The 27,895-nt window shown below is 35.4% G+C and overlaps 4 protein-coding genes across 5 annotated transcripts; 2 read left to right on the plus strand and 2 right to left on the minus strand.

Moving 5' to 3' along the window:
• Positions 1 to 2,083: 2,083 nt before the first annotated feature.
• On the minus strand, positions 2,084 to 15,362 carry LOC140787140 (uncharacterized). 2 transcript variants are annotated; one of them, XM_073135920.1, is made up of 10 exons: positions 15,205 to 15,362; positions 14,579 to 14,659; positions 13,475 to 13,592; positions 13,285 to 13,379; positions 12,760 to 12,831; positions 6,786 to 7,127; positions 6,573 to 6,681; positions 4,994 to 5,174; positions 4,308 to 4,395; positions 2,084 to 2,526 (listed from the first exon to the last, which is right to left on the minus strand). In XM_073135920.1, exons 1-9 carry the CDS (start codon positions 15,226 to 15,228, stop codon positions 4,308 to 4,310), a joined length of 1,110 nt encoding a protein of 369 aa, XP_072992021.1. In that variant the 5' UTR covers positions 15,229 to 15,362; the 3' UTR covers positions 2,084 to 2,526. The 2 variants fall into 2 exon arrangements, with proteins under 2 accessions (XP_072992021.1, XP_072992022.1); XM_073135921.1 differs by having other exon boundaries at positions 4,312 to 4,395; positions 15,205 to 15,361.
• Positions 15,363 to 15,850: 488 nt separating this feature from the next.
• LOC140787091 (mitotic checkpoint protein BUB3.1) lies at positions 15,851 to 21,131 on the plus strand. The gene is made up of 9 exons (XM_073135843.1): positions 15,851 to 16,204; positions 16,288 to 16,418; positions 16,877 to 16,959; positions 17,323 to 17,589; positions 19,111 to 19,186; positions 20,149 to 20,229; positions 20,323 to 20,401; positions 20,503 to 20,603; positions 20,688 to 21,131. The coding sequence occupies exons 1-9, from the start codon at positions 16,085 to 16,087 to the stop codon at positions 20,770 to 20,772; spliced, it is 1,023 nt and encodes a 340-aa protein (XP_072991944.1). The 5' UTR covers positions 15,851 to 16,084; the 3' UTR covers positions 20,773 to 21,131.
• Positions 21,132 to 21,401: 270 nt separating this feature from the next.
• Positions 21,402 to 23,593, minus strand: LOC140787092 (small ribosomal subunit protein uS14). The gene is made up of 3 exons (XM_073135844.1): positions 23,433 to 23,593; positions 22,894 to 22,993; positions 21,402 to 21,628 (listed from the first exon to the last, which is right to left on the minus strand). Exons 1-3 carry the CDS (start codon positions 23,492 to 23,494, stop codon positions 21,620 to 21,622), a joined length of 171 nt encoding a protein of 56 aa, XP_072991945.1. The 5' UTR covers positions 23,495 to 23,593; the 3' UTR covers positions 21,402 to 21,619.
• Positions 23,594 to 25,350: 1,757 nt separating this feature from the next.
• On the plus strand, positions 25,351 to 27,525 carry LOC140785556 (uncharacterized). Its single transcript, XM_073133447.1, has 4 exons — positions 25,351 to 25,461; positions 25,544 to 25,671; positions 26,972 to 27,097; positions 27,193 to 27,525. Exons 1-4 carry the CDS (start codon positions 25,429 to 25,431, stop codon positions 27,371 to 27,373), a joined length of 468 nt encoding a protein of 155 aa, XP_072989548.1. The 5' UTR covers positions 25,351 to 25,428; the 3' UTR covers positions 27,374 to 27,525.
• The last annotated feature ends 370 nt before the right edge of the window (positions 27,526 to 27,895 follow it).

Here is a 27,895-nt window from a genome sequence, read left to right on the forward strand (position 1 = left end):
ACCATTACCTTCCTTCTCAGGAGGGGGTAATATTTTTTTTTTAGCTTTTCAACTTTTTCATCTACGACATCAAGAGGGTCGAGATATCTTCAATAATTCAGAGAGTCTATATATTACAAAAAAAAAAGTTTATGAATAATATATAGAAAATGACGATAGTTCAGGAGGAGTCAATGTAGATTACGTAGGGTTATGTGGTTATAATTGAAATACAAGACGGTAAGTTAAAATCAAGCTAAACTATAAGATGTAAAGTATAATTTTTTTTTCAAGAATTAAGTATTTCCTCAAGTTCTTGGGGGACAAAAGAGCACTAAAAAACTCCATTGTTTGCTAAGTTGGTAGAATAAAAAGAATGCAGTGAGACATCAAACATGGCTTTGGAGAATGAAAGATATATAACAAAAATTGCTTCTTAATTCAAAGCAATTATATTAAAAGATTTGTCTCTAATCTCCTGACCGTTGTGTTTATACGTGCCTATATGAAAGATGAGATTCTCTTTTTTATTTTATTTTATTTTTTTAATTTTTTTTTCATTCATTTTTTCTCCCTTTTTATTCCTTAGGGTTGATTACAAAAATGAGAGCACCAACCGGTGGTGGAGAAGGATTCTTTGCAGCCATGGACGAAGAATTTTTTTGCAGCTCATTATTTGTCAAGTCACCCTTGGCTTACAACGTTGTTGCACTTGCCAAATATTATGGTTGCAAGAAACTCCTGGAACCAGGGCTACAGAGGAGCAAAATTAATGTGACTGCTTGCAGTGTGGAGGATATATATATATATATATATAATATTGGTTTCTATTTATTTGATTGATAAATTAAAGTTTATAGACTAAGTGAATCCAATAATAAGAGCCAATTATTTGTGTTATGTTAGAATCATATTCTGATATTATCATAGACTCATTTGGGCATTTGTTGCATCTCATTTATATTATAGGATATGTTGGATTTTTTTTTTAATGAGCTCGAAGATTAGATATGGGCTGGACAAATGATCAACTTTCCCTAGATATAGAAGCACTTAGGCCCCACAAAGCTTTTAGCTGCATAATTTAGGCTTTAAGCTATATGCATCGCCAAATAATTGCTCCAAACCAAATACTATCGATGCCTACTCCAAGCCGTCATGCTGTCGTGTTACTCTTCTAAGCTAACCATACTGCAGAGTTATCAACTAAATTAAGCCAAGTTATTAAATTATCAAATATTTCTCCATAATATTATTTTGGGTTAGAGTTGAACTCATAACCTCTTTCGTCATGAGAAATGTACTTTGGTAAAATATAGGGTAGATTAGATTGAGACCAAAATATATTGATTTATTCTATCCTCAGAAATACCAAAATAAGAGACATAAAAAATTAAAAATAGATTTAAGCTGGAGACACCCTAATTAGACCCTTCTCAAGACCTATTTAGACTAATATGAATATATTATGCATTAAGAAAACCTAGATTATAAGCTCCTTTAGATTGGCTGGTAAGACAGTCATCTTAATGCTGGTAACTTTGTTTACTAGAAACATCAAATGGTATAATAAGTTAATAAAAATTAGCTATTGGGATTATTTAAAGTTTAAATTAGGTTCCACTACTTATCATGACCGGATATTTTTTTTTTCTTAATTCCGCTCCGTTTGGGTGAATACAATAAAATTGCAGGGCATGAAATAATAGACAAGTCGACATAGGGTGTAAAATATGATAAAAATAAAATGTGAAGTAAAATAATATTTCACTAAAATTAATAATGGGAAGGAAGATAAAAGTAATTGTAAGTATACAAATTATCACTTTGGAAGGTTATAATGGATTGGATATTTGCATTCTGTATTCCTCCTGAATTCAAAGGAAAATAGATGTAATTTCAAGTTTTCCTTTTACCTTTTTGTATTGAATCAGAGGTTACAAAGATGGCATTTATTTAACTGGGACTTAAAATGTGTTTCATTATTGGTATTCCTGTGGTTGGTTTTAGAGTTCCATGATCTTATTCCAGAAACTATTTAAAAGGAAATAGTTAACCTGGGCCATGAATGAGAGTTTCTAAAAAGCTTTCACGTTTCGGATCATACTTAAGATGTTCCAGTTTCATTTGCTAATCTCTTTATGCAAGACATCAGATTTCTCACACATTGACCTGGGGATCTATGATACATCCACAAATATAGATCTTGTGTATATGTAATTAAAACAGTCTGACCATGGCAAATGAACAAGGTGTAACAAAAAAGAAAAAGAAAAAGAAAAGAACAAAAGCATTGTGGCAACTAATTATACATATAGTTATCTTTTACAAATCTAAGACCCTGGGGTGACAAAATAACCCTCTGTAAATTATGGGGTTACTCAATCTATTTTTGAACAAAAGCATTTGTTGAAATATTGGAGAAGTCGCCACAACCAACATTTGGAACCACTTATTGCAATTTTGTGAGATTTGATCTTGGAGACCTGGATCCATCTATTTCCTTCCACTGTTCATCAAAGCAGTCTCCCAGTTTGTGTTTCTCACCTGCAGATATAGGATAACAAGGGTAAGATAGCAAATTGGGAACAAACCCAAATTATACTGACAAGGAGGCATATGTGTTATTCAAACAAGCTACATAAGATTGGTCGGTCTCTTAGCATATGCTAATCGAAAAATAAATTCAGAACACTACAGAAATATTGACAAATCATGAGAGAGTCAACAGTTACATATGAAGTAGAGATAGCTTATACCATAGAAATACCTCTCAAATCAATGAGGGTCTTTTTTAGTTGTTGTTGTCGAAGTGTAACAGTTTCAGGTTGAATCTGGTGATTTTTTTCCTATTTGGAATTGGAAAGGATAGATATAGAACAGAATTTCCAAACTCATCTGGATTGGCAAAATCCATATCCCACTGTACGTAATCATGTTTGCCCTTGAGATGACGAACATTCATTACGTAGTAAATGTAATCTCAAATAGGAGTTGCTAAAAGAAATATTGGAAGGAATGCCATCTACAGGAGGCTCCACTACCAGATAATGCATCGACTTTCTTAAAAGAACATTATCAACTCTGCTGGTCATTTAAGATTGTGCAGTCCAGCTGTGAAGACATGGAAGTAGTGGTTGACCATATATCTTCCAGAGGCATGTCCAAGATGAATTATGTAATTGGTAGGGTTGATATGATCTTGCTACCTCTTCCTAAGGATTGTTATTGACCAAATTGAGCATATGCATCAAAATGAGCATAAACTTCGAATAAAGTGAGGATATATCATATATGGTGTTTTAGAAATTCAACTACTAAATAAAACATACTATTCAAGCACGAACTAGCTTGACAATTTTCTCAATTAAAGGCCTACACAAAAGTAAATTAATATGAAACAGAAAATTACTGATCCGACCTCCACCATAAATAGAGAACAAAACATGCTACAAAAGAAAAAGTGAGTCAAAAACAGTTGTATTCTAGTTGGCCGTTTTTAGTCAACTCTATCACAAGCAAACTTACTTAGCAAGGCTTCAATACAATACAATCATTTATGTCAAGGTAAGAGTACTATGTAACATATCCATTTTTCAGTAAAAAGCAATTCTCAGTCTTGCTTTATTAGGAACCAAGAGTCCCCAAACGGAGAACAACAAAACAGGCCAAAGACAATGGTTGACGGAAAAATGGGCATAAGTCGACCACTAATTTATAAAGTTAAGTCTATTTTAGCTTATTCAACCACTGAGATCATCTGACAAGGCTTCTACAAGAAAGGCAGCACTTATGAAACAAAAAGCGTGGTTCATATATAATTTATGCAACAAAAGAGACCAGCGTTCTTTGATTAAGCAGACTCAATCCCTCCAACAACGGTAAAGCACATTAGAGGATGCATGATGACAGACCAAAAACTATCAAGATCACAACACCAGGGTACATAATGTTTAAGATGAAGCAAGGAAATGGAGGATAGCTACCAGTTAATATGGTTCATTACTTCATTAGTTCTACCAAAACCTTCATATTACCAAATGAACTTGCAAAGAAAAACAAAACCCTCTGTACTGAACCAAGAACATCCCATGAGCCAGAATCAATGATTTCCATTCAGTAAGAATATTGCCAGGACAAAAGTTTAGGGGCTAAAATAGTCACATAAGCATCTCCTGTGATCAACATTTAGCAAGACCTCTCAGCAAATGAATGATTAGTCCATGTACCAAAGCCTCAAGAAATTCTCGAAATGAAGGAAAAGATAAAAGTACAATTATGAAGCTACATCACATGGAACCAATAATGTAACTAAGAACAGACAGTACCTACTGAGGCTCATCTTCTAAAACATTTTCGCCAAGACTGCGTTGTGCCAAACGATAATACAGGATCCCCATTGTTGCCATACATGCCCTGGACTCACACACATATTTCCACAATGAGATAGTTTGAACGAACTTCCTCATTACCATAAGAAACGAAGATAAGTATAGAGTAAACAGAATTATAATTAAGCAAGACCCCCAATAGAGCATTATGATTACAAACAGCATCTAGTTCAACCCAATCAGAACAAGAATTCGGTGCCAGTTAAATTAATAGTTCCAATTGTTCGATAATAATATGTAGTCATAATACCACAGAAGGCACTTAGGACCTTTGTCCTAGATCTTAAAATGAATAAGAGAGCATAATCATGAGGCTCTTTTTGGTTACATTTTTACCATATCTGCAAGTATCCTATGCATAATTTAACCTTTAGAATCAAGTGAAACTTAAAATACTAGATAAATAGAATATGAACTGGATATCTCCATGAAATTGTTCGTGTCTGACCATCTAAATAATTAGTAACTTAGTACCAAACATGAAAACTAAGATTCCTCCTTTCAGTGTGTTATTGGAATCACTAGAGTAGCCCAATGAAAGTGGCTAAAAAATAGATCTCCTATTGGTCAAAGCAGTCAGGAAAAGAACAGGAACGAATGAGAAAACTATCTAGAAATATTACATGATCGCCATAGTGAGTAAGATTTTCCTCGGGTCCATCCTTGTTGATCTTTGATGTCGCAAACGGCCTTCGGAAACATCATTTGTAGTATCTTTGCGAGGTGGTGCTGTCACTGGTAGAGTCGGCAATGCGCTAGACCAGAAAGGCAGCAACATCCTCAGAAATTTGTGACGAAGGGAACCTGATATTGGATTTAAACTTTCAGGACAAGATTTCATGAAGCCTAAATGAAACTTATTGTTTGCAGTAAAATAAAGAATGCAACCAACATGCTTGCCACTATGAAGTACAGTTATCAATGCAATTAAGATCAATCATTCTCCTAATTTTGTAATAAAGTTGAACAAAATCATTGACTATCACTATTTCATAAGAATCACTGAACTGTCTAATCTACAATATCAAGTGAATAACAACTTCTTAACTGCACATGTTTGATTTCATTTTACCAGTTCACAAAAATATTGTGTGCAAGTATTTCTGAACTACGACATGGATCCCTTGAAAGAAATCCAGCAGGGGCTTGCATAAAACTACTATCACAGCAACACATGCATGCAACTTTCACGTTAAGAGACTGTTAAGGTCATACATTAAAGGATATTACACAAGTTCTCTTTCCCATAGAAGATAGGCTAACTTTATCCTCTTAGAACAACCCCTAGTGCATAGAAGTAGCAATGGTATAACACTATAACCCACAAACCAAGATACAACAAATTTAGGAACTCCCAAGTCCTAACAAACCCTACTGACTAAACTTACATGGAAAATATTCAAAAGAAAAAAAAAACACTAAAGGATCACCTTCAGAAAATGAAACTCCTAGGAAAGTTATTAATCACCATTCAGCATTTCTTCTATATTACAAGTGTACTAACTTTTTACAAAATAAAATAAAAAAAAGAAAAAGTAGAAGTCATTATAGCAAGTAGCTGACTTTTTTCCTTTACATGAAACAACACTATTTGGTTCGTCATCCTCGTACATACAAGATAAACAATCAGTTTGGATTTCCACAACTTTCTGAAGCTCTATGAACTAACTGTCGAAGAATACAGCATTTTTTCTGTTTAAGATGTAAAATCATTATCATGAACCTATCCTAGGCAAATTGTTATAATCTTACCCCTCCATTCTAAGAATAAAAATATGGTCACTCAACACAACTCAGTGTTGGATTTGCATGTCATGATGTGACAAGGCACCCATTTAATGGACATCAAAATGACAGATATACCTTAAAGAAATGAAACTCCACACATTCTGTGGCCAATGAGTCAGAGACCTCTCATTGGAAGGAATTTGAGAGTTTATACTCAAGTAAACTAATGAAAACTATGATGAATTTATTTATTATTGGGTTCCTAACAGTATGTCCATACTAAAAATCACCTTTAAATTGATAGTGATGAGAACAAAAGAAAAAGATAAAAGATCCAGCACAAAAGATATACAGGAAATAACTTTAACCTCTGCTGTGATATCCTGAGGTTTTGAAAAAGCCATACTGAGCCTAGAAGAGAAAGTATAAAATGGTGCAAAGAGGGAACGGTAAAAATTTATTATCTCTACTCACCCCTTTTCGTATACTTTTTAGTGTTCCCATCTTCATCATCAGCATAATATGAAGTTTCAGAATTCTGTCTCTCTACAGAGTAAATACCCTTTCGTGTTGTAGCACCAGGCTGCATGATGTTACATCCATAATCCATGAACATATGAAAGATGAGTATTCTCATTTAAAAGAATATCTTAAAGAGGGTAGGTTACTTGCTCAGATATCACTTACACCAACAGGACTGGAGCTTTTGATGAAGTTGGGTTCTTGATCTGGCATGAATTGGCTTCCTACGGGATTGGAACCAGCTATTTCAACAATCTCTGGTTCAGAAGAACCAGGACCAATAGTAGACGAGTATACACTGTCCAAATATCTATCCTTGGCAAGAGAAGATGGTGGTGAGCTTGAGTCTTTGATAGGGTCAAATGAATTTGCACCATTTAGTTCTCTATCTTCAACACCAGGTACACGCATAAGTGGGTCTGAAGCAAAAGCAGGGGGAGGTTTACGGCTATCAACTGTAGGAATTGTAACAAGATGATTTCCAAACACATTTTTCTCCAAGCCAGTCTGCAATACATCAGAAAGCACTAAGCATAAGCTAACTTCAAGCTTTCTTGACTAAAGTAAAATTAAAGATGCATTGCAACTTTAAGTGCCAAATTTCAAGAGGTCCGTTTCTTGTATTTATCATTATTAAGCCATTTGCATAATTTGCAGGATTTTATTGGAGGCAGGCTCAAAAATAGCTAGAGATATGTTACATGGAAAGCAAATAAATATACTATCATGAAGATAAGAGATCAAAGAGGCACCTAAAAGGGACATTAGCAAGAACTAAAAAACTATAAGATCATAGCATAAAACTTGACCTAACAATATGGTATAGAACTCTCAGACATGAGAAAAACAAAAGAGCAAAGACCAACATATGGCCTAAAAATTGAGAGCAGACCTACACTTACTAATTAAAACTATCAGAGAATGTCAGGAAGCTGACATATAGCTCAACAAGTTGCCCTCAGCTGAGTAGCCGGTCATGACTTAAAATAAACAAAAAGCACCAACGGTAAACATAACTCTAGAAAAATAAATAAACACTATCTTTGCAACTGCTAAAGCCAGAACTATGAACCCATAAACTGAGAAGATAATGATAGAACAAATATTTGAATAAAGTTATCAACAAGAAATCTAAATGAAGTATATCAAGATGTAAACTAAAAGACAAATATAGTCATCCATGTGTGAGGATTAGGGGCGGCAAAATTTGACCCGACCGGATAACCTAACACGATAACCCGGCTCTTAATCGGATTCGGGTCGTAAACGGGTCAACCCGCCTACCTGTTTAATAATTGGGTCGTGTTGGGGTTTATATTACTAATCCGTTTAAGTATACGGGTCGAGTCGGGTCAACCCACTAACCCGCCAACCCGTTATATATATATATATATAACAAAAAAAACTAAAACCCATAACTACGCCTACCCTAACTAACTCACTCACTCTCCACTCCTCTCCAACCGCCTCATCGAAACGGGGGGAAAAAATCGCCCGCCTCCACCTGCAACCTATTGCGATGGCGCGATACCTCTACCTACCATCTACCCAAAGCATCTCCGTCTCCGTCTCCTTTCTCGCCTTCGTCTACCGCTTGCCGCGGTGCTTCCTTATACGCATCTGCCTACCATCTGCTACATTATAGGAGAGAGGGAGAGAGAGAGAGAGAGAGAGAGAGAGAGAGAGAGGAGAAGGCGGGCAATGCCGTGATCACTCGGCCGAAGGACACGCCGTGCCACCGCCGCATTTGTCGCCGCCGTTATATGGGAGGAGGGACTCTCGTTGACGGCGTCCGTCGTTGGTTCTAGCGCCGCACCATCGATTCCCGCACCAACGTCGTCTCTTCCACCTCTTTGATCGGCGATCACAATCCGGAGGAATTGGAGCCCGACGAGGAGGAGAGCATGGAGGACCAACTCCTAATCGTTGAGGACTTGGATCTAGTCGGCCTCAAGTTGATCTGTGTCCTCAAGCGAAAGAAGGCTCCAATCGACGCTCAAAAAAGGTCAAATGTCACCGATCTAACTTTTTTTATGCCATTGGTTTTGTTTCCTAAGATGATCTATGTTTTGAATTTTTTTTTTTTTTTTTTTTTTTGATTCGGTGGGTTCGGGATTATTTTCTTGAACTACTGCATGTAAATCCTAATGCCACCAATCCTTCTCATGTAAGAGAACAACAAATTGCACAACTTTGGTTTGTAGCCTCGGCGATTTGCATAAGGAGGCGAGTAAGAAGATGAAGACCTCAAGGGATGATTTTGACGCAAATGGGTGAGCTGTGCAAGTTCTTGGTTGAATGTTGATTATTTGTTCTTGCTTTTGGATGCTAGATCTTCACCGAGAATGCTAGATCTTCATCGAAAGTGTTCTTATGAAGTTTTTTTTTTTTTTTGTTTCTAGGTAACTTTTAGAAGAAGACTGGTTCATTTTTTTTACTTGTCGTTGATCTTAGATTGAGAGGAAAAGGGGATAGACCTGGAGCTACAGATATCTATGATGGAGATAGGTTTCATGTTGTGTATAATACACTATTTATATAGAATGAGTTAATAAATATTGAATTTTATACATGTTAATATTATTATATTATTCATGTCGTGTTAAACAGGTTAGATGGGTCGTGTTAACTTGTCGTATTAACATGATCCGTTTATTAAATGGGTTAGACGGGTCATGTTAACCATATGAAGCACGGACACCTCTCCCAGGGAGAGGTGTCCGTGTCCGACACGTGTCGGACACGGACACGCATCGGACACGTGTCCGACACATGTCCAGAGTTTCCCAAAAAAAAAGAAAGAAAATCAGACACTATTGGGACACGGGCGGTATTTTAGATATTGTTTAACGGGTCGGGTTTGGTTCAGTCAAATGTTATTAACCCGTATCCAAACCCAATAATAAAACCTTACCTTCACTGTCTCTCTCTCTCTCATTCTCTCTCACTGTCTCTATTATTAAATTATATTAAAGCTTCTCTAATCTTTATCTGTTAAATTGTTAATCTGCTAATACATATCTCTTTACTAATGTAGTTTTATTGCGGTTGAAGAAAAATGAATACTGAAAATAATCCTGATTCTAGTCAAAATACTGCATCTTTTGTGGATGATAATGTTCCCTTGTGGAGATATGTTACTAAGATGGAGAAATTGGGAGAAGGTGGAGGAAATCATAATTTTATATGCAATTATTGTCAACAAGTCTACAAGGGATCATATTATAGAGTAAAGGCTCATTTGCTGAAAATTAGTGGGCATGGAATTAGAGGTTGTCCAAAAGTGAGTAGTGAACATGATATGAAAATGAAAAGGGTTGTTGATATGGCCGAGTTGAGAATTAAAAATTCAATGCCTAAACAAATTCCTTTGCCAAAATTTGGACAAACGGCATCTTCTAGTAGCTCAGTTGGAGGTGTAGGTTTTGATATGGGAGGGACATCAAGAAAAAAAAGAACAATAGGAATGACACCTATTGAGAAATCATTTAATTCTGGTGCTCGCAATCAATTATATTGTGAGATTGCAAGAATGTTTTATTCAGCTGGGTAACCTTTTCATCTGGCAAGAAACCCTCACTATGTTAGAGCCTTTTAATTTGCAGCAAATAATAATATTTTTGAATTTGTGCCCCCTGGCTACAATATGTTGAAAACTACACTACTTCAACAAGAGAGAGCAAATATTGAAATGTTGCTAAACCCTATTAGAAGCACATGGGGAGAGAAAGGGCTGAGTATTGTATGTGATGGTTGGATGATGCAACAGAGATCGCTTATAAATTTTTTAGCGGTGACTGAGAGTGGGCCTATGTTCTTGAGATTTGTGAATTGTGAAGGAGAATATAAAGACAAATTTTTTATCTTTAATTTGATCATTAAAATCATTGAAGAGGTTGGACCTCATAATGAAGTCCAAGTGGTTACAAATAATGCACCTATTTGTAAGGCAACAAGGATGCTTCTTGAAGCAAGGTTTTCTCACATTTTTTGGACTCTATGTGTAGTTCACACTCTCAACCTAGCTTTGAAGAACATATGTGCAGCAAAAAACATCGAGGCAAATGAGATTGTGTTTGATAAGTGTAGCTGGATTTCAGTAATTGCAGGGGATGTAATGTGCATAAAAAATTTCATCATGCAGCATTCAATGAGGTTGGCTATTTTTAATGAATTTGTCAACTTAAAATTGCTTGCTATTGCAGAGACTCGCTTTGCTTCGGTGATTATAATGTTGAAAAGATTTAGAAAGATCAAGAAGGGTCTTCAATCAATGGTAATCAGTGATAAATAGAGTTCTTATAGGGAAGATGATATTGGCAAAGCACAGTTTATCAAAGATAAAGTCCTTGATGACATTTGGTGGGATAAAATTGAATATATACTTGTCTTCACAGAGCCTATATATAGTATGCTACGGGTTGCAGACACAAATAAACCATGCTTACATTTGATATATGAAATATGGGATACAATGATTGAAAATATGAAGACAGTCATATTTATGCATGAAAACAAGAAAAAAGGCGAAGAATCTATTTTTTGTTCAGTGGTGCACAAGATCCTAGTGGATAGATGGGATGAAAGCAATACACCATTACATTGCTTAGCACATTCTTTGAATCTAAGGTTAATTTAATTTTTATAGTCCTCTTTCTTATGATTAAAATTTTTATTGTTCTTTCATTGCTATTGTTTACTAATTATATGATTATGTTAATAGGTATTATAGCTTATCATGGATTCAAGAGGATCCAAATCGTGTACCACCGCATAAGGATTTGGAAATTTCTAATATGAGAAATAAATGCTTAAAAATGTTATTTCCAAATGCAGAAGAACGAAAAATGGCATACCAAGAGTATACTAGTTTCTCCACATCAACCATAAGTTTTGCTGAGTATGATTCAATAGCAGATAGAAATGAGTTTGATCCAAACATATGGTGGGTTGCTCATGGTGCTTCTGCTCCTATTCTTCATAATTTAGCACTTAGGTTACTTGGGCAACCTTGCTCTTCTTCAGGTTGTGAGAGGAACTGGAGCACCTATTCTTTCATCCATTCATTGAAAAGTAACAAGATAACTCCACAAAAAGCTGAAGATTTAGTATATGTGCATACTAATCTTCGCCTTCTATCAAGGAGGTCTCCAGATTATTTGAGAGAGGAGACCAAGATGTAGGATGTTGGAAGAGATTCTTATGATTCCTTTAATGGTACAGGAATGTTAGAGTTTGCTGATCTCTCAATTGATGAATCGGATTTGAAGACTATAATGTTTGTTGATGAAGGCAATGAGGCAGCTGAAGATGAATGATCTACCTTATGTTGCTGCTTTGTAATGATTGTTAGTTTATAAACTTCTGTGGAACTCAGTTACTTGGACAGTTGGACATGTTTTGCACTTTTGGGGCTTGTAATAATAATCTGATATCTTTTTAGAATTTTGTACGCTTTTGATTGTCTTTCAATTTTGTTATTATCTTTAAATTAGTTCTTACAGCTTGATGTGTACTTCTTAGTTCTTTAAATGATATTTCTTAGTTCTTATAGCTTGATGTATGTATTTAACACTATTAGATTGCAAACTTTTACTTTAGATGTATCAATAATATATTTTTTAAATTGTATTTATTTATTTATTTATTTCGCCGTGTCCTATGCCGTGTCCATGTCCTATATTTTCAAAATTTGCCGTGTCTGTATCGTGTCGTGTCCGTGTCCATGCTTCATTGTGTTAACCCAACCTGTTTATTAAATGGGTTAGATGAGTCGTGTCGTGTTACCCATTTTATAATTGGGCCATGTTCGTGTTTACGAAATGTAACCCGTTTATTAATCGGGTCGTGTTCGTGTTAGGATAAAATTGACCCGACCCAAATCTAACCCGACCAGAACCCGCTTAACCCGACCCGATTGCCACCACTAGTGAGGATTTGTCACCAACAGGGAAAAAGGTACTTTAGTTAAAGATCAGCACATTAATGGGTAGAGAAAGAAAATAAAAGCCAATAGTAGTCAAAGTTTCCTTGTAAAGTTTGAGTTATGGTAACCAGACGTATTGTAGGATGTAAGAGAATAAAAACAAGAAAACACTAGCAAATGTAGTGTATGGGCCAAGGCAATTTTGGGCCTAACCTGGATAATTGATTCCTTGAGTTTTGAATGAAGGCAAGATCCTGTATCTTTGATGCTTGTAGGAGGCCATATCTGCAGCATAACAACACTACTTAATATCCAACAAACTAATGCATCATTACTAGGTAAGTGTTTCATAGCACCAACGTTGTGTGGATCACTAAGTCACTCATAAAAGAAAAAATGAATGTTATAAAAAATTTAATTGAGATTTCACTAGAAGACCTATATCTCTAATATCTTAATGTACAGTTATGGTTTATCCTTAACATTTGTCACTTTCTTCAATATTTCTTTTAGTTTTGATATTACTTCTCCCATGCATAAAAGTCCCACTGAAAGAAATATTAATTCTTCTCTTACTCAAGAAAGAAAGAAAAGAAAATGACAGCACTATGATAGGAGAACTTAAAATTTTACTATAATCTAGTATTTACCTGCATACAGAAAATAAAATCAAATATAAAGAGGCTTCTTTTATAGTATCTTCATTTTTCTCTTTGGGCTTCTCTTACTGAGTCTTACCGGAGTTGAACATGCAGGGCAAACATATCCAGCTGGTGCGGTCTGAACTGGGAAGCTTTGAATATGTGACACCAAGCAATTTGTATGCATGAGATCTGAAAAGGAGCCAAACAGATTATACCTTAACATATTGCAAGTTGAGGTGAAATAACATTTTGAAGAATAAAAACATAAATAATATATCACATACGCAAACAACCCAATCGAGTGGTTTGATCACTTCCAGCTTCTAGCGTGCAATTGCATGAAGAGCATGTAGGAGGCCAGTCATACTCTCCATCAACTACCCATTCAGAGTATTTTTTAACCTAAAGATAGAAAATATGAGTGTGATATTCACATCAATTAAATAAAATTTTAACTTTACCAGTATCAGATGAGTAGATGTATTTAGACAATAGCAACCACACAAGTACTTTCATGTACTTGTAGAAGCTGATTTATGCAGATCTGTATAACAGCACTATATAAATGATATGCAGAAAATGACTTCATCAAGTCTTTCAAAAGCAAGTAAAATATCAGGTAAATCATAATATATATAGTTATTAATATGAATTGGCCAAATCCAAACCACTCCATGAAAGATGTCAATGAGGTAATGCCTATACTCAAGTGCAAAAGAAAGATGCCACCAAAATCTATCTAGCATAGCTGTGATTTGATTGCTAGGAACTACCATATAGAGTTCCATCATAATGATGTTTTTTTTGAGGTTCCTCTTATATGGAATTATCATATTATTTTGTCTCATATATTATTCTTCCTTTTCTGAAACTATCCAAAAGATTTAGCCAAATATCATTTTTTTAATATTTTTCTATTAACTGAATGCTACATGCCAAAGTGCTCTATGACAGTTAGTCATACCTTATGAAAGAAAAGAAAGAACACATGAAGGTCCACTAGAATTATCAGTTTCGTATACAGAGAGCAAGGATAATTATATTTATATATCCATAATAACAATTCAAAGCAGGAAATGTGCAGTTAGTACTTAGTACTTAGTTAAGAGATCTTTCATTCCAGGATTTCTTTAATGTGATAGATAAAGGCTCATAAGCTCTCTTTTCAAGATGTAAACAAGGGATTCCTTATGCTACGACATTCATTGTATTCTCTCTAAATAAGAGAAATTGTAAACAAATAATCTGTATTTGCATATAACCACCTTACAGGACACCTTTCTATTTCAAAATGAAAGTACTTTTCATTGAATCAAGATATGCCAAAGAAGAAGAGAAAAGCCAAAGTTTCCTTTTGAATGTAGTAAAACAAAAGCTAAGAAGGTTACCACGCAGATTTGGTGCTCCGGGAAACAGATGCATTCCCCACATACGGGGACCTTGTGGACAAAGCAATAAAGCCTGGTTGCCTGCAATCCATAAATTCAACTAATATCACTCATCATCAAAGTTATTGGCCATTAGAGAACCCTTGAACTGATTGTAAATTGAAATTTGATATCAATTAAATAAAATTAGCCACCCAGATAAAAAAGAATGCTATATGCACTTAGTGAGGCCTGATTCAACTAAATCGACTCCAAGCCTTCCAAGAGCAAGATTTGCATCTCTACTTCTCTCGCTCACAAACTATACCTTTGCAATTGACTCAATCAAGAAAATTATAAAAATAAATTCCTGAAGCACTGATCGATCTCAGGACTCCATTGTGAGGTAAGTGAATCCAAACCTAGTTGTCGTTATCAGAAAGAGCTTCCGGATCATACAAAGAATCGATCAAATGCGATCACAAGAATCCACACCAAAGCAAACCATCAAACCAACACTAAATCTCAATACAGTAATCAGTTTATTGAACCATCCGAGATCTCTCGTCCTCCCAATTCCCAATCAAAAAACAAATTACGAGAAAAGATCCGTTAGAAAGATTCCTGCTACTGGGGAAAAAAATTACCTTGCGGCATTTGCAGACAACCATCGCAACGAGGAATCTCCTAAAATTTGGCTACGAATTGAGGCCTACTATAATCGAGACGACATCGGAGATTTGCGTACCTCGAGAGATCTGACGAGAAGAGAGAGAGAGAGAGAGCTAAGGAAACGGTGTTTGTAGACGAAGGTAGAGAGAGGAATGCACTTTATAGCCGTCCGTTATCCTATGGACGGCTGAGGATCGACGGTTGATGTCATATCGGCAGTGATGGGTTCGGGTCTACCCGTTTCTCGGATCCGATCATGATGCATGATACCTTTCGCTCATTTTGAGGGGCAAATGGTGAAAATGCAGTGTCCAAACATCAAAATTGGCAAAACTTTAGGGTTCCATTTGAAAATTCTTTAGATCCTTCCACACTTCTACCTTAATAAAATTTTCCGTAGAAATTTTTAATATATAGGAAATATCCAGGTAATTTATGAATAATATTATACTCATCTTTTATCCATTATTTAAGAGAAAAATAAATTTATTAGGGAAATTATCAATACCCAAACAAGTCAGTAACAGCAGGGGCAAAACATAAAATCATAAAGTAAGAGGACACAATCACAAAAGTGAACGAAAAAATGGATATAGAATATTTTCATCCCCACTCTTTTTTAAATTTCATCCAAGATTTTTGAACCCCCAGTCGTCGCCCCCGGCGCCCGCTCTTCTCTCCCCAAAAACCTCTTCTAATATATATATATATATATATAATAAATAGCAGATCTCTCTATCTTCTCTCTTCTATCTCCTACTATTAGCTTCCAAATTTGAATCCTTCTTCTCTCGTCTTCTCCTCCTCCTGCTCTTCCAAAACCCTAACCCTCTCAATTCCCGATCTCGTGCCGCCATGAGCGCCGCCGTTGCTCCCAGCAGCGGGAAAGAGCTGTCAAACCCCCCCTCCGATGGCATCTCCAACCTCCGCTTCTCCAACCACAGCGATCACCTCCTCGTCTCCTCGTGGGATAAGGTACATCTCCTCCTCCGATCTCGTCTACACTCTCCTGATCCTCAAAACCCTAACGAGATTTACTCGATCTACGTTTGGATTAGACCGTTCGGCTCTATGATGCGGGCGCTAATGTCCTTAAAGGGGAGTTCGTCCATGGAGGGCCTGTTCTTGATTGCTGCTTCCACGATGATTCTTCTGGATTTAGTGCGTGTGGCGATAACACAGTGCGGAGGTAATAAGAGTTGACTGGGATAATCTCATTCGAGAACCTACCTTTCTGCGATACAACAGTCCGCATCTATTTCTATCTACAATTCACATGTATATTCAGTTTCTTGGCATTTGCTTCTATTCCCCTCTTGTGGTGCAAGCCCCTATTTTTAACTTACATATGAGAAAATATTTACTTCTAACTTGAATACTTGATCTTGCTTCTTGAATTTCAGGAAGCACCATATTTCCCATTTTATAACTTTTGGAGCTGTCTTTTAGAATTGTTATACTTCCTAGTTCTGATTCAACTTCTCCTTTGCGATCAATTCTTCATGATAAAAGTTGCTTTGGACGAAAAGTGGGCAGCAGTTTCGTTAACAGAGCTTTGAAGTTTGGATCCAAATTGAGTCGTATAACCATTTTTTTTAATCATGAATTGATCTTATTAATTGCCAAGTATGTTTCTCCTGATTGCAGGTACGTCTTTAGTTCTGGAAAGGAGGATACTTTGGGACGACATGATGGTCCTGTTCGTTGTGTAGAGTACTCTTATGCTGCAGGTAGCTAAGCCCACATTATTACTTAGTATATCAGAAAGAAGAATTACGTAGTAAATAAGAAGGAAAAGTAACAAGAGCCAGTCTATTAAAGTTTTAAGCCATTTTTCTATCCATAATAGCAGGGAATTTATCTTTTTTTTCTTTGTAAAATCATATAGCAGTTTTCTCTCCTGTAGTTATTGCTAGCATAATTTTTAATCTTGTGTTGTAAAATTCTCTACAGATTTATATTTAATACGGACTATTTGGCCTGTTGCTTTTCTTATAACTGAGTAAATACCATAGATAATGTTTGGATTTGTCATTCGTATCAATTTGTCCTTCCTTAGCAATTATATTGTTTTGGTTGTGTATACTTTTCAGGCCAGGTAATCACAGGAAGTTGGGACAAGACACTGAAGTGCTGGGACCCTAGAGGTGCTAGTGGACCAGATCGCACGCTTGTTGGGACATACCCACAGCCTGAACGAGTATACTCTCTTTCTCTAGTCGGTCATCGTTTAGTCGTTGCAACAGCAGGAAGGCATGTGAATGTCTATGACTTGCGAAATATGTCCCAACCTGAACAACGGAGGGAGTCTTCTCTGAAATATCAAACAAGATGTGTTCGTTGTTATCCCAATGGGACAGGTAAGCGCCTCTGTGACTGGAATATCTGATGCACCTCTAGAGACAAGTTTGAGTCCATTCCAAACGGATGGATATACTTATTAATCATGGTTCCTTTTCTTTTGCTTTTTTTTCTTCTTTTTAAGAGTACTTGGATTCTAAAGAGATGGATGTAGCATACCTGTATCTCATTACATTGCATTAGGTGTTCTTTATGTGTGATACAAAATTTTCCAAAAAATATTATTTTCAAGTTATATAACTGATTCTTTGGATTGTTATAAGATTGCACAAGTTACATGTAAATATGTAATATAGTAGCTTCAAACATTTTCATCTGTGAGTTATAGAAGTGTTGCTTTTGTTTTACCTGATATTATTATTGCTGCAATATTGATAGTAATACTTGATGATTCATTCTATAGGTCATGGTCCTAAACTTGGCAAATTGAAATGTTGAATAATATAGGAAGTATGCAGTACAGAAGTGATATTGCTAATATAGATGTAACAATATTAAAGCAATGGGACAATCTATTATTCGATGTAAAAACCAATTAATTTCCAACCCTATCAGGCTAGTAATATTGTCCTGTCAGCAAATAATAATCCCTACTTATAAACATTTAAATTCCAGAATGTGGGGATAAATTGTATGGCAAATAACAGCTCTGATCTAGAGCATCAGAAATCAATGGTTATGATACAAAAGAATAAACAAAGTGTCTTGGACAACAAGTCAAGTAATAAAAATGTAGGGCCTCAAACTTTTTTACTTTTGTTGGAGTGGGAGAAAGACAGAAAGGGGGTCAATAGGGTTTTTTCTTTTATTTTTTTGAAATTATTGGAGGAGGTACAATCAACAATCTACTGGTTTGTAGGAGCAAGGATATAAAAGATGATTTTTCTTCACCTTCCTAATTAACCTTTGAACTAATGCTGAAGAAGAATAAGAAGATGGTTTATCAGGTAATAGCAGCAGCTAATTTTGTTAATGTATATTAAATCAAACCAATGGTGCAAGGCTGTAGTTGGGTAGATATGCAAGTGTTTTGTATGCACTATATGCTGCTTTATCAGGTATAATGAAGAACTTGGAAGATTTGAGGCTTTTCCAATATATTCATGTTTTTGACCATCACTCTGATTCTGAGGAAATTACTGAGGTCCATCTCTTTAAAATATGATTGCCCTTTCATTTTTGGGGGGGTACTTTAACTGTTTAACATGGATTTTACTGCTATACTATTGTAGCTCCACCTTATGTCCAGCATTACTTCTGTGATTTTTATGATACTATGCATGTGACAAGGACAGGGAAGATTCTGAAATATAACTTGGGAATGATGTTCTGGTTGAACATCTATAAAACCTCATACAAAATAAAATGATCACCAGATTCATGCTTAACGGACTCTTTCTTTTACTTTATATGTTTATACTCCTCTCTCTTTTACTTTGGATGTTTATACTTTGGGCATCCAGTCGATCCATTGCTCTAATCTCAAGATATATTGTGACATGGACTGTTGTTTGTCTCAGGTTTTGCTCTTAGTTCTGTGGAAGGACGTGTTGCCATGGAGTTCTTTGATTTATCTGAGGCTGGTCAAGCTAAGAAGTATGTTGTTTCTTTTCCTGTATATTAGAATATGATGAAAAAGTTATTGGCATACCCATGTTGTAAGACTAACACCGATTAAATGAAAGATACAGCCTATACTCAAAATCTGTGTTCTTTAATAATGTGCTAGCAAGCTTTTGAAAATGACACTAAGCTGTTAACCTGATGTAGTACAGATTCCTGGTTGTTTGAACATCTCATGACAATGTCTAATTTGCTTAATAGACGAGACACTATCCCTCAATTGAGTGAGTATATATATGGTAATATGCTGACCCTTAGGTAATGCACTAATTTTGTATACATGATTGTGTCAGCATGTTCTAAGTTTGCCAGTGAGCATGCCATCCTATGATGTGTCCTGCAAAAACTTATTGGACAAGGAAAATGTGACAATCCCTGGTTATGGCATTAATAACATGCATTTAAATTTTGGCAATTGGAATGACTTTTCTTGAGAATAACTTCCATGGAACAGCCATTTGTTCTGCCATAGTGCTGTATAATTAAAAGAAAAGGCTGTGATTGCTCCATTTAACTCTTCTAAAGATCATACTATCTTGTAATTTAGATATTATCTTAGATTAATCAAATATATAAAGGATTACTGCAATATGCCACTGTCCTTGTACACAGCCAGTCTAGCAGATTTTCAACCACATTAAAAGTTTAACTAATGTTTGCCATAAATGCAATCAAAGTACACTCGCCGTTTATATAAACCTTGGATGAAAGTCATTGTGTATACGTACTTTTGGAAATATTCATATTTTATCTTTTTAAGAAAAACTAAAATTTTTAAAGCATGCTTTCTTTCTATAGTCAGCAAGTTGTGAAACCAAATGATAGAACAAGCAAGGATGTTCATTCTGGTTGACCTAGCAAACTTCCTAACACTTTGGTAGGCAATAATGTCAGTGTTCTGTATTCATTTGCTTTCTGTCTGATTCTTTATCTAGGTATGCCTTCAAGTGCCATCGGAAGTCTGAGGCTGGGAGGGACACTGTTTATCCAGTCAACGAAATTGCGTTCCATCCCATGTACCTCCACTCCTTTCTCTGTCTATTATCTCTCTCTTTCATCTCGTCATTTAAAACCATGTGTGACACATTTGAAGAAAATGTGCATTGCAGCTATGGAACATTTGCAACCGGTGGATGCGATGGATATGTGAATGTATGGGATGGAAACAATAAGAAAAGATTATATCAGGTAAGAAGTCTCATTCATTGAAAGTGCTTTCAGATGCCAACATCCATAAGCTGGTAATGCTTGCCATTATCTTCCTTTTCTTTTTCTTTCTCCTTTAACAGTATTCGAGGTACCCAACAAGCATTGCAGCATTATCTTTCAGCAGAGATGGGCGCCTTCTTGCTGTGGCTTCCAGTTATACATATGAAGAGGGAGATATACCGTGAGAATCATATGATCCGAGTTATTTCTTTTGAGTTCCTTATCATGTTTGATAACTAACTACTAGTCCCTATGCATCTTGCAGCCATGAGCCTGATGCAATTTTCGTGCGAAATGTCAATGAGGTAGAGGTCAAGCCAAAGCCTAAAGCATTACCAACTCCTCCATGAATCAATCTTAATGGAGGCACAAAGAAAGTGTAGAATCTATAGAACATACGTTAGGGATCATGTGAATTATTATGACCACTCATTATTGACGCCCTCCTTTCTTAACCCTCTTATGTTGCTTACGGATAAGTAGATATCATCCATCTGTGTCATGTCAATATGTGATCCCTGAAATCCCTCCTTCAGGTCAGGCCTCGCTCAGATAAACTTCAGATAGTTGTGCCTGTACCCTGCGGACTGTGTTTCCCGCAGTTTGCATTGGAGAGGATCAGCTACAATGATGACATGGCAATTGATTTGGATCTCTCAAATTGCATTCCCAGTAGTAGAAGTTGAAAGTACCACCAAATGTTCTCTTATATTCTATGGCCATGGCCTCTTATGTTTTCTTTTGATCAATACATTGGCATGCATCTAATAGCTGCACAAAATGATATGCACAAACCAGCTCACACCAAAATTGAGTTCTAAATACTCTATTATCAAACCTATTAAACTTGGTAATTCATATCCACAGGTACCACAGAATAATAAGCTTCCAAAGTCATGAGTCATGGCCACTCTTTGTCATACCAGGGAACCAAACAACATAGTTCCTAAAAGAAACGCAGTCTGAAAACTAGAAAACAGGAAAAAATTGTAAATGATTGCAGAAATATGATGTCAATAAGTTCGACATGAAATCATGGAAAATTGGAACTATTTGGTCCATTACATGATTGATACTACATAATAATAGGCTACTAGGTGAACTATAAGCTAAAACATTGCAGAAAGATGAAAATGCTCCGAAGTGGTGGCAGATACATCTCATATATCCCTGCAGGCCAGCAGTTCAGTGATGCCCTTAACGGTACTGTAGAAAAGACAATAAATATATGGAAGTCAATACTAGTGCAGAGCTGCAGTATATCACAGAAAGCTAATTATATATAAAGAATACATCTTTAAAAGTTAAAGCATCATTTAGAGTGATTAAGTCTTGCCATGTTGCAACTTGGTGATAACTTTTAAGCCTAAAACAACCACTCTGGCGAATGTGGGCTAGGGTTGTGTATATCTTGCCCCACTTAGGGGAGCGCTGTGCACTAATACATTTCTTTATATATGTCAACATCTGCAAAATATTATATATACTATAGAAAAATTTCATCTCTCACCAAAGTTGTTCAGAAGCGCTTAGCAGAAAAATAATTCAAGTATCAGAGAGCTGTTTGATAAGATAGTTTTTTTTTCTACACAAGTAAGCTACCTCTGGCCCTGTCACCTACATGCAAATGAGGGCAAAGGAGAAAGAACCTAAGCAATTCATCCACTTTGGATCTAAATCTAACAAGCATCCTAAGCCATTGTACCCTTGGCTAATTATGGATCTGAGGAAAAATGATCTGGCGTCAGCAGCCTCATCACAAATAGTCGCCCTAGCATGAACGATAGTACCAGATTTCTGAGAAACCTTGTGAGTGACGGATCTCCAGTCTCCACAACCAGCATATGAGTAGATGAAACCAATGGGCATCAATATATGTAAAGAGAATGAGAAAAACTAAGACGGACTGAAAGACTAACACCATCTCAAAGGAGGCAGCGATCTGACAAATAGGTAGGCAAACTATTTGATGGAGAGCAGCTGTGTAAGAAAGCGAAGAAGAAGGCACAGGCTGATTGGGGCTTAGTGGTACAGGTGCAAAAGTATGCCAATTTGAAACATTTGAGGATTTGGTCAAACAATTTGAAGGTGTTGTAATGGATTCGGTCAAACAATTTTGAGGAGCTTGCTTGTGGATGTAAGGATAAGATCACAGCTAAAAATTAGGAAAAAGAAAAGTACCTGACATAGATTAAAAATAAACAAGCTGCCCACAAACTTTCTTGAGTTTCTCCTATATAGAATCCAACGAAAATACAAAATTCTAGTACTAGTTTAATCTGCATCATAAGTGATAAATGATATTGCAAAAGATAAAAGAATGATAATTTAAGGTAACACAACATGCATTAAATAGGCGGCTTTTATAGCTGTAGATTATTCTATTTTGTTATAACAATCCTATTGTCCAAGTCCTCAAAGAGGAAAACATGATCTCCATAAAAAAAAATATAACTATAACAAATATTCACCTTAATAAAGCCAATTTCCTTGGCATTGCTTCGAAAGCACTGCCGGCAACACATAAGCCCGTACTTCCGGATCAGCGCATGAGGGTTCCCACAAACCCTACTGTCAAAAGAGAAATAAAGACATGAGATCTGCAAGCAATCAACAGTGGTCACAAAATAAAATCACGCGTTTATCTCAATAAGAGACATCGACCATAATCTCATAACTAAACAAACCAGTTGAAGTGAAGGCATGATCACACGGCAGCAATATCAATATAAACAAGAAAGCAACGATAGATTAACATGGCATCATTTACAGCACAAACCTAATACGAACAAAAAAAAACGAGATTTTTACAAAAGACCTCCACTAGGAACACTACACTATATGACGCACTTCAAATGCCAACACGCTGGACGTATCATATCTCAGCAACTCTGATGAGATTCTCTGCCATTACTGAAACTATAATGGTCGAAACATGAAATAGAATAAAAAGGATATAGATTTAATTATTTGGAAAAGATCGGAGAGAAGCGAGGGTGGAATCACATACCAAACTCGAGAGCCAGGGCCATAGTTCTTAGGATGTGAGTTCCAGACATTTGAATGCCCCATCTCTCTCTCTCTCTACTTCGGCTGCGATCGGGAGAAAGGAAAGGCTAGCGTCGGATTATTGAGAGAATTAGGGATTGCGGCGCGCGAAAGGAACTCTAGTAGGGTTTTATCGATGACCCTCTCGATCATTATAATGGATTCGGAGACGCTATCCGCATCCGAAAAGATACCCAGTCGAGTACGGATTCGAGTCCGATAATAACTCAAATATCGACTGTAGTAAAAAATAAAAAATAAAAAAGCTCAAATATCGATAAAAGATTGAGAAAATGTGTCACGTCTTAATTATATTGTTAAATAAATATCCCAAAGTTAATAATATATATATATATATATATATTAACGAATAATATCCGAACCTATTAAGTGTTTCGAAATCGTAACAGGTGAAATTAATTTATTTCCAATCTATTCTTTGCCTTGTCAAATCTCGAAATAATTATAATTCCACTTTTTATAAAATTATTTATTCTAAGATTAAATCCCTATGGTATTAAAAATCTTATTGTTTGAGTAAATATAAATGACATTATAATGGTTAGATGATAATTAAAATTTGATGATTTCAATCTTATATTAGAGAGGTACAAAAGGTCATTTTGTTTTAAATCTGAAGAATAGAATTTAATGGAAGAAGAAAAATAATCATATCATTTTAATATTCATTATGGTAGAAACTTCTCTTTAATAATATTTTCTTCTTTTAAATTTGGATTGAAAAATTAATAATTTTATATTAGTCTAAATCATAAGAAAGTAAACTGATACAAATAAAAGCTTATAAATAATTTAATCTCAGGCAAAATAATAGAGTTATTTTATTATTTACCATGTTTCATGTTTAAACACTCTATATGATTTAATGGTAGAATTTTTTTGTACTTAGATCATAAGCACATAGGCTAATTATAAATTAGCTCAACAATATATAGATTGAACAATGTTCTCCTAAAAAATATATAAGTTTTTTTTAAGATTAATATATATATATATATATGAGTTTGATCAATGAGATCAAACTCTCTCAGGAAATGAATCACAATGAGCTTAGTGTTATGTTTGTATGAAGAGAATACTAGAGAAAAGATACGTCTAAAGCATGCTGATATGTAAACAAATGGAGATGTGCAGATCTAAGTTATCAACTCATTTTAGTTTCTATCCTAAAGAGAGAAAAAAAAAATGTATATTTCTCTTATTTCCCATTTTCTCTCTTCTCTTATATTATCTTCGTATAAATGAGACGGAAAACATGCGGATGTACATATCAACTCTAATATTTAGGAGAGAATCGAATCCATAAGTTTTTTCATGGATATGTGAGACTCAACATAGATCACTATCTTAGGTTAGACATAGTGGCTAGTTAGGAGCCTAAGAAATAAATAATAAGTGTGGATTCGTTTTAAATAGGCGGAAGATTTAGTTTTCTAAAATGATAGATGGAATATTTATTCTAATATCATATTAGCTCACCCGTTACTCAAAAAAAGCTAGTAGATAAATGTGGTATTTATACTTTTAGATTAAATATATTTTATCTTTTCTGAATTTATACCTAAAATTACTTTACCGATGTATACTTTAAAAAGTTTCAAACCAATTTTTATATTTATGACTAAAGTAAAACTATTAATTTTTTCGTTAAACTAATTTCTATTATGTTTATTAAAAAATATATAAATTTTGAAATAATACAGCTAAATTACTAAAATAGTCATGGAACTCGATTAAATTTAATAGAAAAACTAGTAATTTTACTTTAGTCATAAATACATGGCTAATTTAAAAAAAATTGAAGTACATAGAGAAAAATAATTTTGAGCATAAATTATATTTTATACTCTTAACATCTTCTTCGCCTAAGATAGTTTAGATATAGACTTGGAATCCATTTTCTTAAACCCTGGTATTCGAACTCGAGTCGCCCAGTAATGGCGAACGGGAGCGGCTCTTCGTTTCAATCGGTAACAGAATCCAACCCTCGTTTCTGCCTTCTTCCTCTCTACATCCAACATATAGAATCTATATCTCTTTGACGCTTCTCAGGTGGAGGACTTTGAGGATTCCTATGGAGCCGAATCGGGTTGGGTGGAAGCTCGAACGTCCTGCGACCATCTCCCTTCCTTGTGCCCCGACCTCACCCATATCCCTCATACCGATTCCCCTTGCTCTAGGTTAGCTTTTGATCCTTATCTAATCCTAGTTTCTGGATATCCTTGCCCTCCTTTGAAAAGCAACTCAAAGATGGAATTTTGAGTCGAGATTCGCTGATTTCAGGTCGAAAGATTAGATTTTGATAGTTAGGGCATCGTGTGTTCTTTGAATTTTACGCATAATCTGTAAATCTGTGTGTTACAGGAAAAGATTAGTAAATATGGATTATAATCCATTATGCATGAATCAGGTATTGGAGAGAGGAAATCGGAGAAGAATTAAGATGGACTAGAAAGTGGTATTTATTTTGGAGACGGTTGATAGTGGAAAGTAGAGTCTTCCATGGTCTTCTTTTTTTGTTTAATATAGTAAAGAGGGCGATGAAGAACAATTTCATGGCATATGAATTAGAATTGGGACCATCTTCAAAAGAAGCACTTCGACATCAGGCTATGGACCTGTTGGAGAAGTTCAGATTAGTAAAATTTGGATATTTTGGTTTGCAGATGGATCTTTAAGAGGCAAAACTTGAGGATCATATACGTTCTGCAGCACCATAAGTTGTGGATCAACATCTCATGAATAAACGTTAGAGAATATTGTGCAACTATAGAGAGAGAAGTGAAATTTTCTTATACTTCATATGTTCATATGCACTTGCTCAAGAATTTCTGCTTTCCTTGCTAAAGAGTAATATTTTGCGAAAGTTGAGGTCATCAAGAAAAAAAAATGTATACATGTAATAGGGTATGCATCTCTATGGGTTAACTCTTCTATTTTCTTACAATTTGGGAAATATCACATTCTCTGTTAGGTATGTTTCCATTAATCAATGTCCCTTTTCCGCATGAGCTGCCTTTCTCTGCTTATATAATTAATTAAATTTCTAGTGGCTCCTGATCTGTTTGTTGGATTATGTATACCTTATTTTGCTTTTTTCTATCATAAGAACTTGATTAATATCTAGATAGTTATGTCTGTTATATTTCATTCTGGACGGGAACAAAAAAAATAATGTTGTGTGATTGATGTGCCATGTAAATAATTTCCATTGTATTCTTGGTCTTACATTTTGAGATATAAATAGACTATCTGGTCAAGAAAATGTTACTCTTGGAAGGCAATACTGTTAAGTTTATCAAGCTCTATTGTTGTTATCACCTTTGACCTTTGGCATTAAAAGAAGTGAACTATATATTTCTACTCAAGTGAACACTTGAGTCTACAACAACAATCACGATCAAGAAAGTATTTGTATGCTAGACTTGACACTGACTCTGCAAAGGTCTATCATGCTTCCAAAATTGTTCTACATTTCAGATGCCAGAACCCTACTGAGAACTGGCTATGTTTGAGCTGCAAAGATGTCCTATGCAGCCGATTTGTCAACAAACATATGCTCAATCATCATCAAGAAACTGGGCACTGTATTTCTCTCAGCTTCAGGTACAACTACTCGGATTCTTTTCTATGCTATTCTTTTTTTTTAAACAATATCGTTATCTTTCCTTACACCTTTCTGTTAATAAAACTGTTGACAGTGATTTGTCGGTCTGGTGTTTCGCATGCGAATCATACCTAGATGTTCAGATGATTCAGCAATTGCAACCAGTGTATGAAATTGCTCACCTCTTGAAGTTTGGACAGAGGCCACCGTTTAGGTCTGTCGGTGACCTGTCGTCCTGTGGTCCTCAAAATGTGGGTTCCTCTGCAAGCTCCTAAGTTTTTGTATATCATCAAGGATTGATTGGATCCTGTCTATGATTAATACTCTTTGATCTAACAACAAGAACAATGCTTAAATACTTCTGTAACCTCTGATTTCAGCTTGAACAATAGACCTAAACAAGATGCTTAAGAGAAGCCTTTTACAATTAGTGTATTGTAGGAAATATTTGCAAATTGAGTTCATTCTCTTTACTCTTTGTCTTTCTAAACTGAGAAATGCCAGAGGTGACACTAGAAATATCAACTTGGGCTTGCGTTGTTGGGCCCCAACCGACAAGCTCATCTAACTTTTGGAATACTTTTTTGAGAGAATTCTTCTTCTTTTTCCTCCAAAAGTTAGATGAGCTTGTTGATTGGGGCCAAATTTTTAGAAACTTTGCATATGAAGTACAGTTTGAATCCTTTATTTCACTATTTCTGAATGACATTTTTCTGTCTTTTAAGATAAGATGAGGAAAGAACATTCTGATGTTAAATTCTTGGACAGGACTTGTCCATGGTCTTGAATTGATATAG

Source organism: Typha latifolia, chromosome 4 (assembly GCF_019914945.1).
Source record: "Typha latifolia isolate L0001 chromosome 4, TyphaL0001v2, whole genome shotgun sequence".
In the NCBI taxonomy this organism is placed as follows: Eukaryota; Viridiplantae; Streptophyta; class Magnoliopsida; order Poales; family Typhaceae; genus Typha; species Typha latifolia.

Excerpts from the sequence above, each read along its gene's own strand:
- LOC140787140 (XM_073135920.1), bottom strand. The coding sequence starts at position 15,228 with ATGGTTGTCTGCAAATGCCGCAAG. Across the intron at positions 14,660-15,204 it reads TTGTCTGCAAATGCCGCAAG|GCAACCAGGCTTTATTGCTT; the intron begins GTAATTTTTTTC and ends TATGGATTGCAG. Across the intron at positions 7,128-12,759 it reads TCAAGGAATCAATTATCCAG|ACTGGCTTGGAGAAAAATGT; the intron begins GTTAGGCCCAAA and ends GATGTATTGCAG.
- LOC140787091 (XM_073135843.1), top strand. The coding sequence starts at position 16,085 with ATGAGCGCCGCCGTTGCTCCCAGCAGCGGGAAAGAGCTGTCAAACCCC. Across the intron at positions 16,205-16,287 it reads TCGTCTCCTCGTGGGATAAG|ACCGTTCGGCTCTATGATGC; the intron begins GTACATCTCCTC and ends CGTTTGGATTAG. Across the intron at positions 16,960-17,322 it reads AGAGTACTCTTATGCTGCAG|GCCAGGTAATCACAGGAAGT; the intron begins GTAGCTAAGCCC and ends TATACTTTTCAG.
- LOC140787092 (XM_073135844.1), bottom strand. The coding sequence starts at position 23,494 with ATGGGGCATTCAAATGTCTGGAACTCACATCCTAAGAACTATGGCCCT. Across the intron at positions 22,994-23,432 it reads GGCCCTGGCTCTCGAGTTTG|TAGGGTTTGTGGGAACCCTC; the intron begins GTATGTGATTCC and ends CTCTTTTGACAG.
- LOC140785556 (XM_073133447.1), top strand. The coding sequence starts at position 25,429 with ATGGCGAACGGGAGCGGCTCTTCGTTTCAATCG. Across the intron at positions 25,672-26,971 it reads ACCGATTCCCCTTGCTCTAG|ATGCCAGAACCCTACTGAGA; the intron begins GTTAGCTTTTGA and ends TCTACATTTCAG. Across the intron at positions 27,098-27,192 it reads TGTATTTCTCTCAGCTTCAG|TGATTTGTCGGTCTGGTGTT; the intron begins GTACAACTACTC and ends AACTGTTGACAG.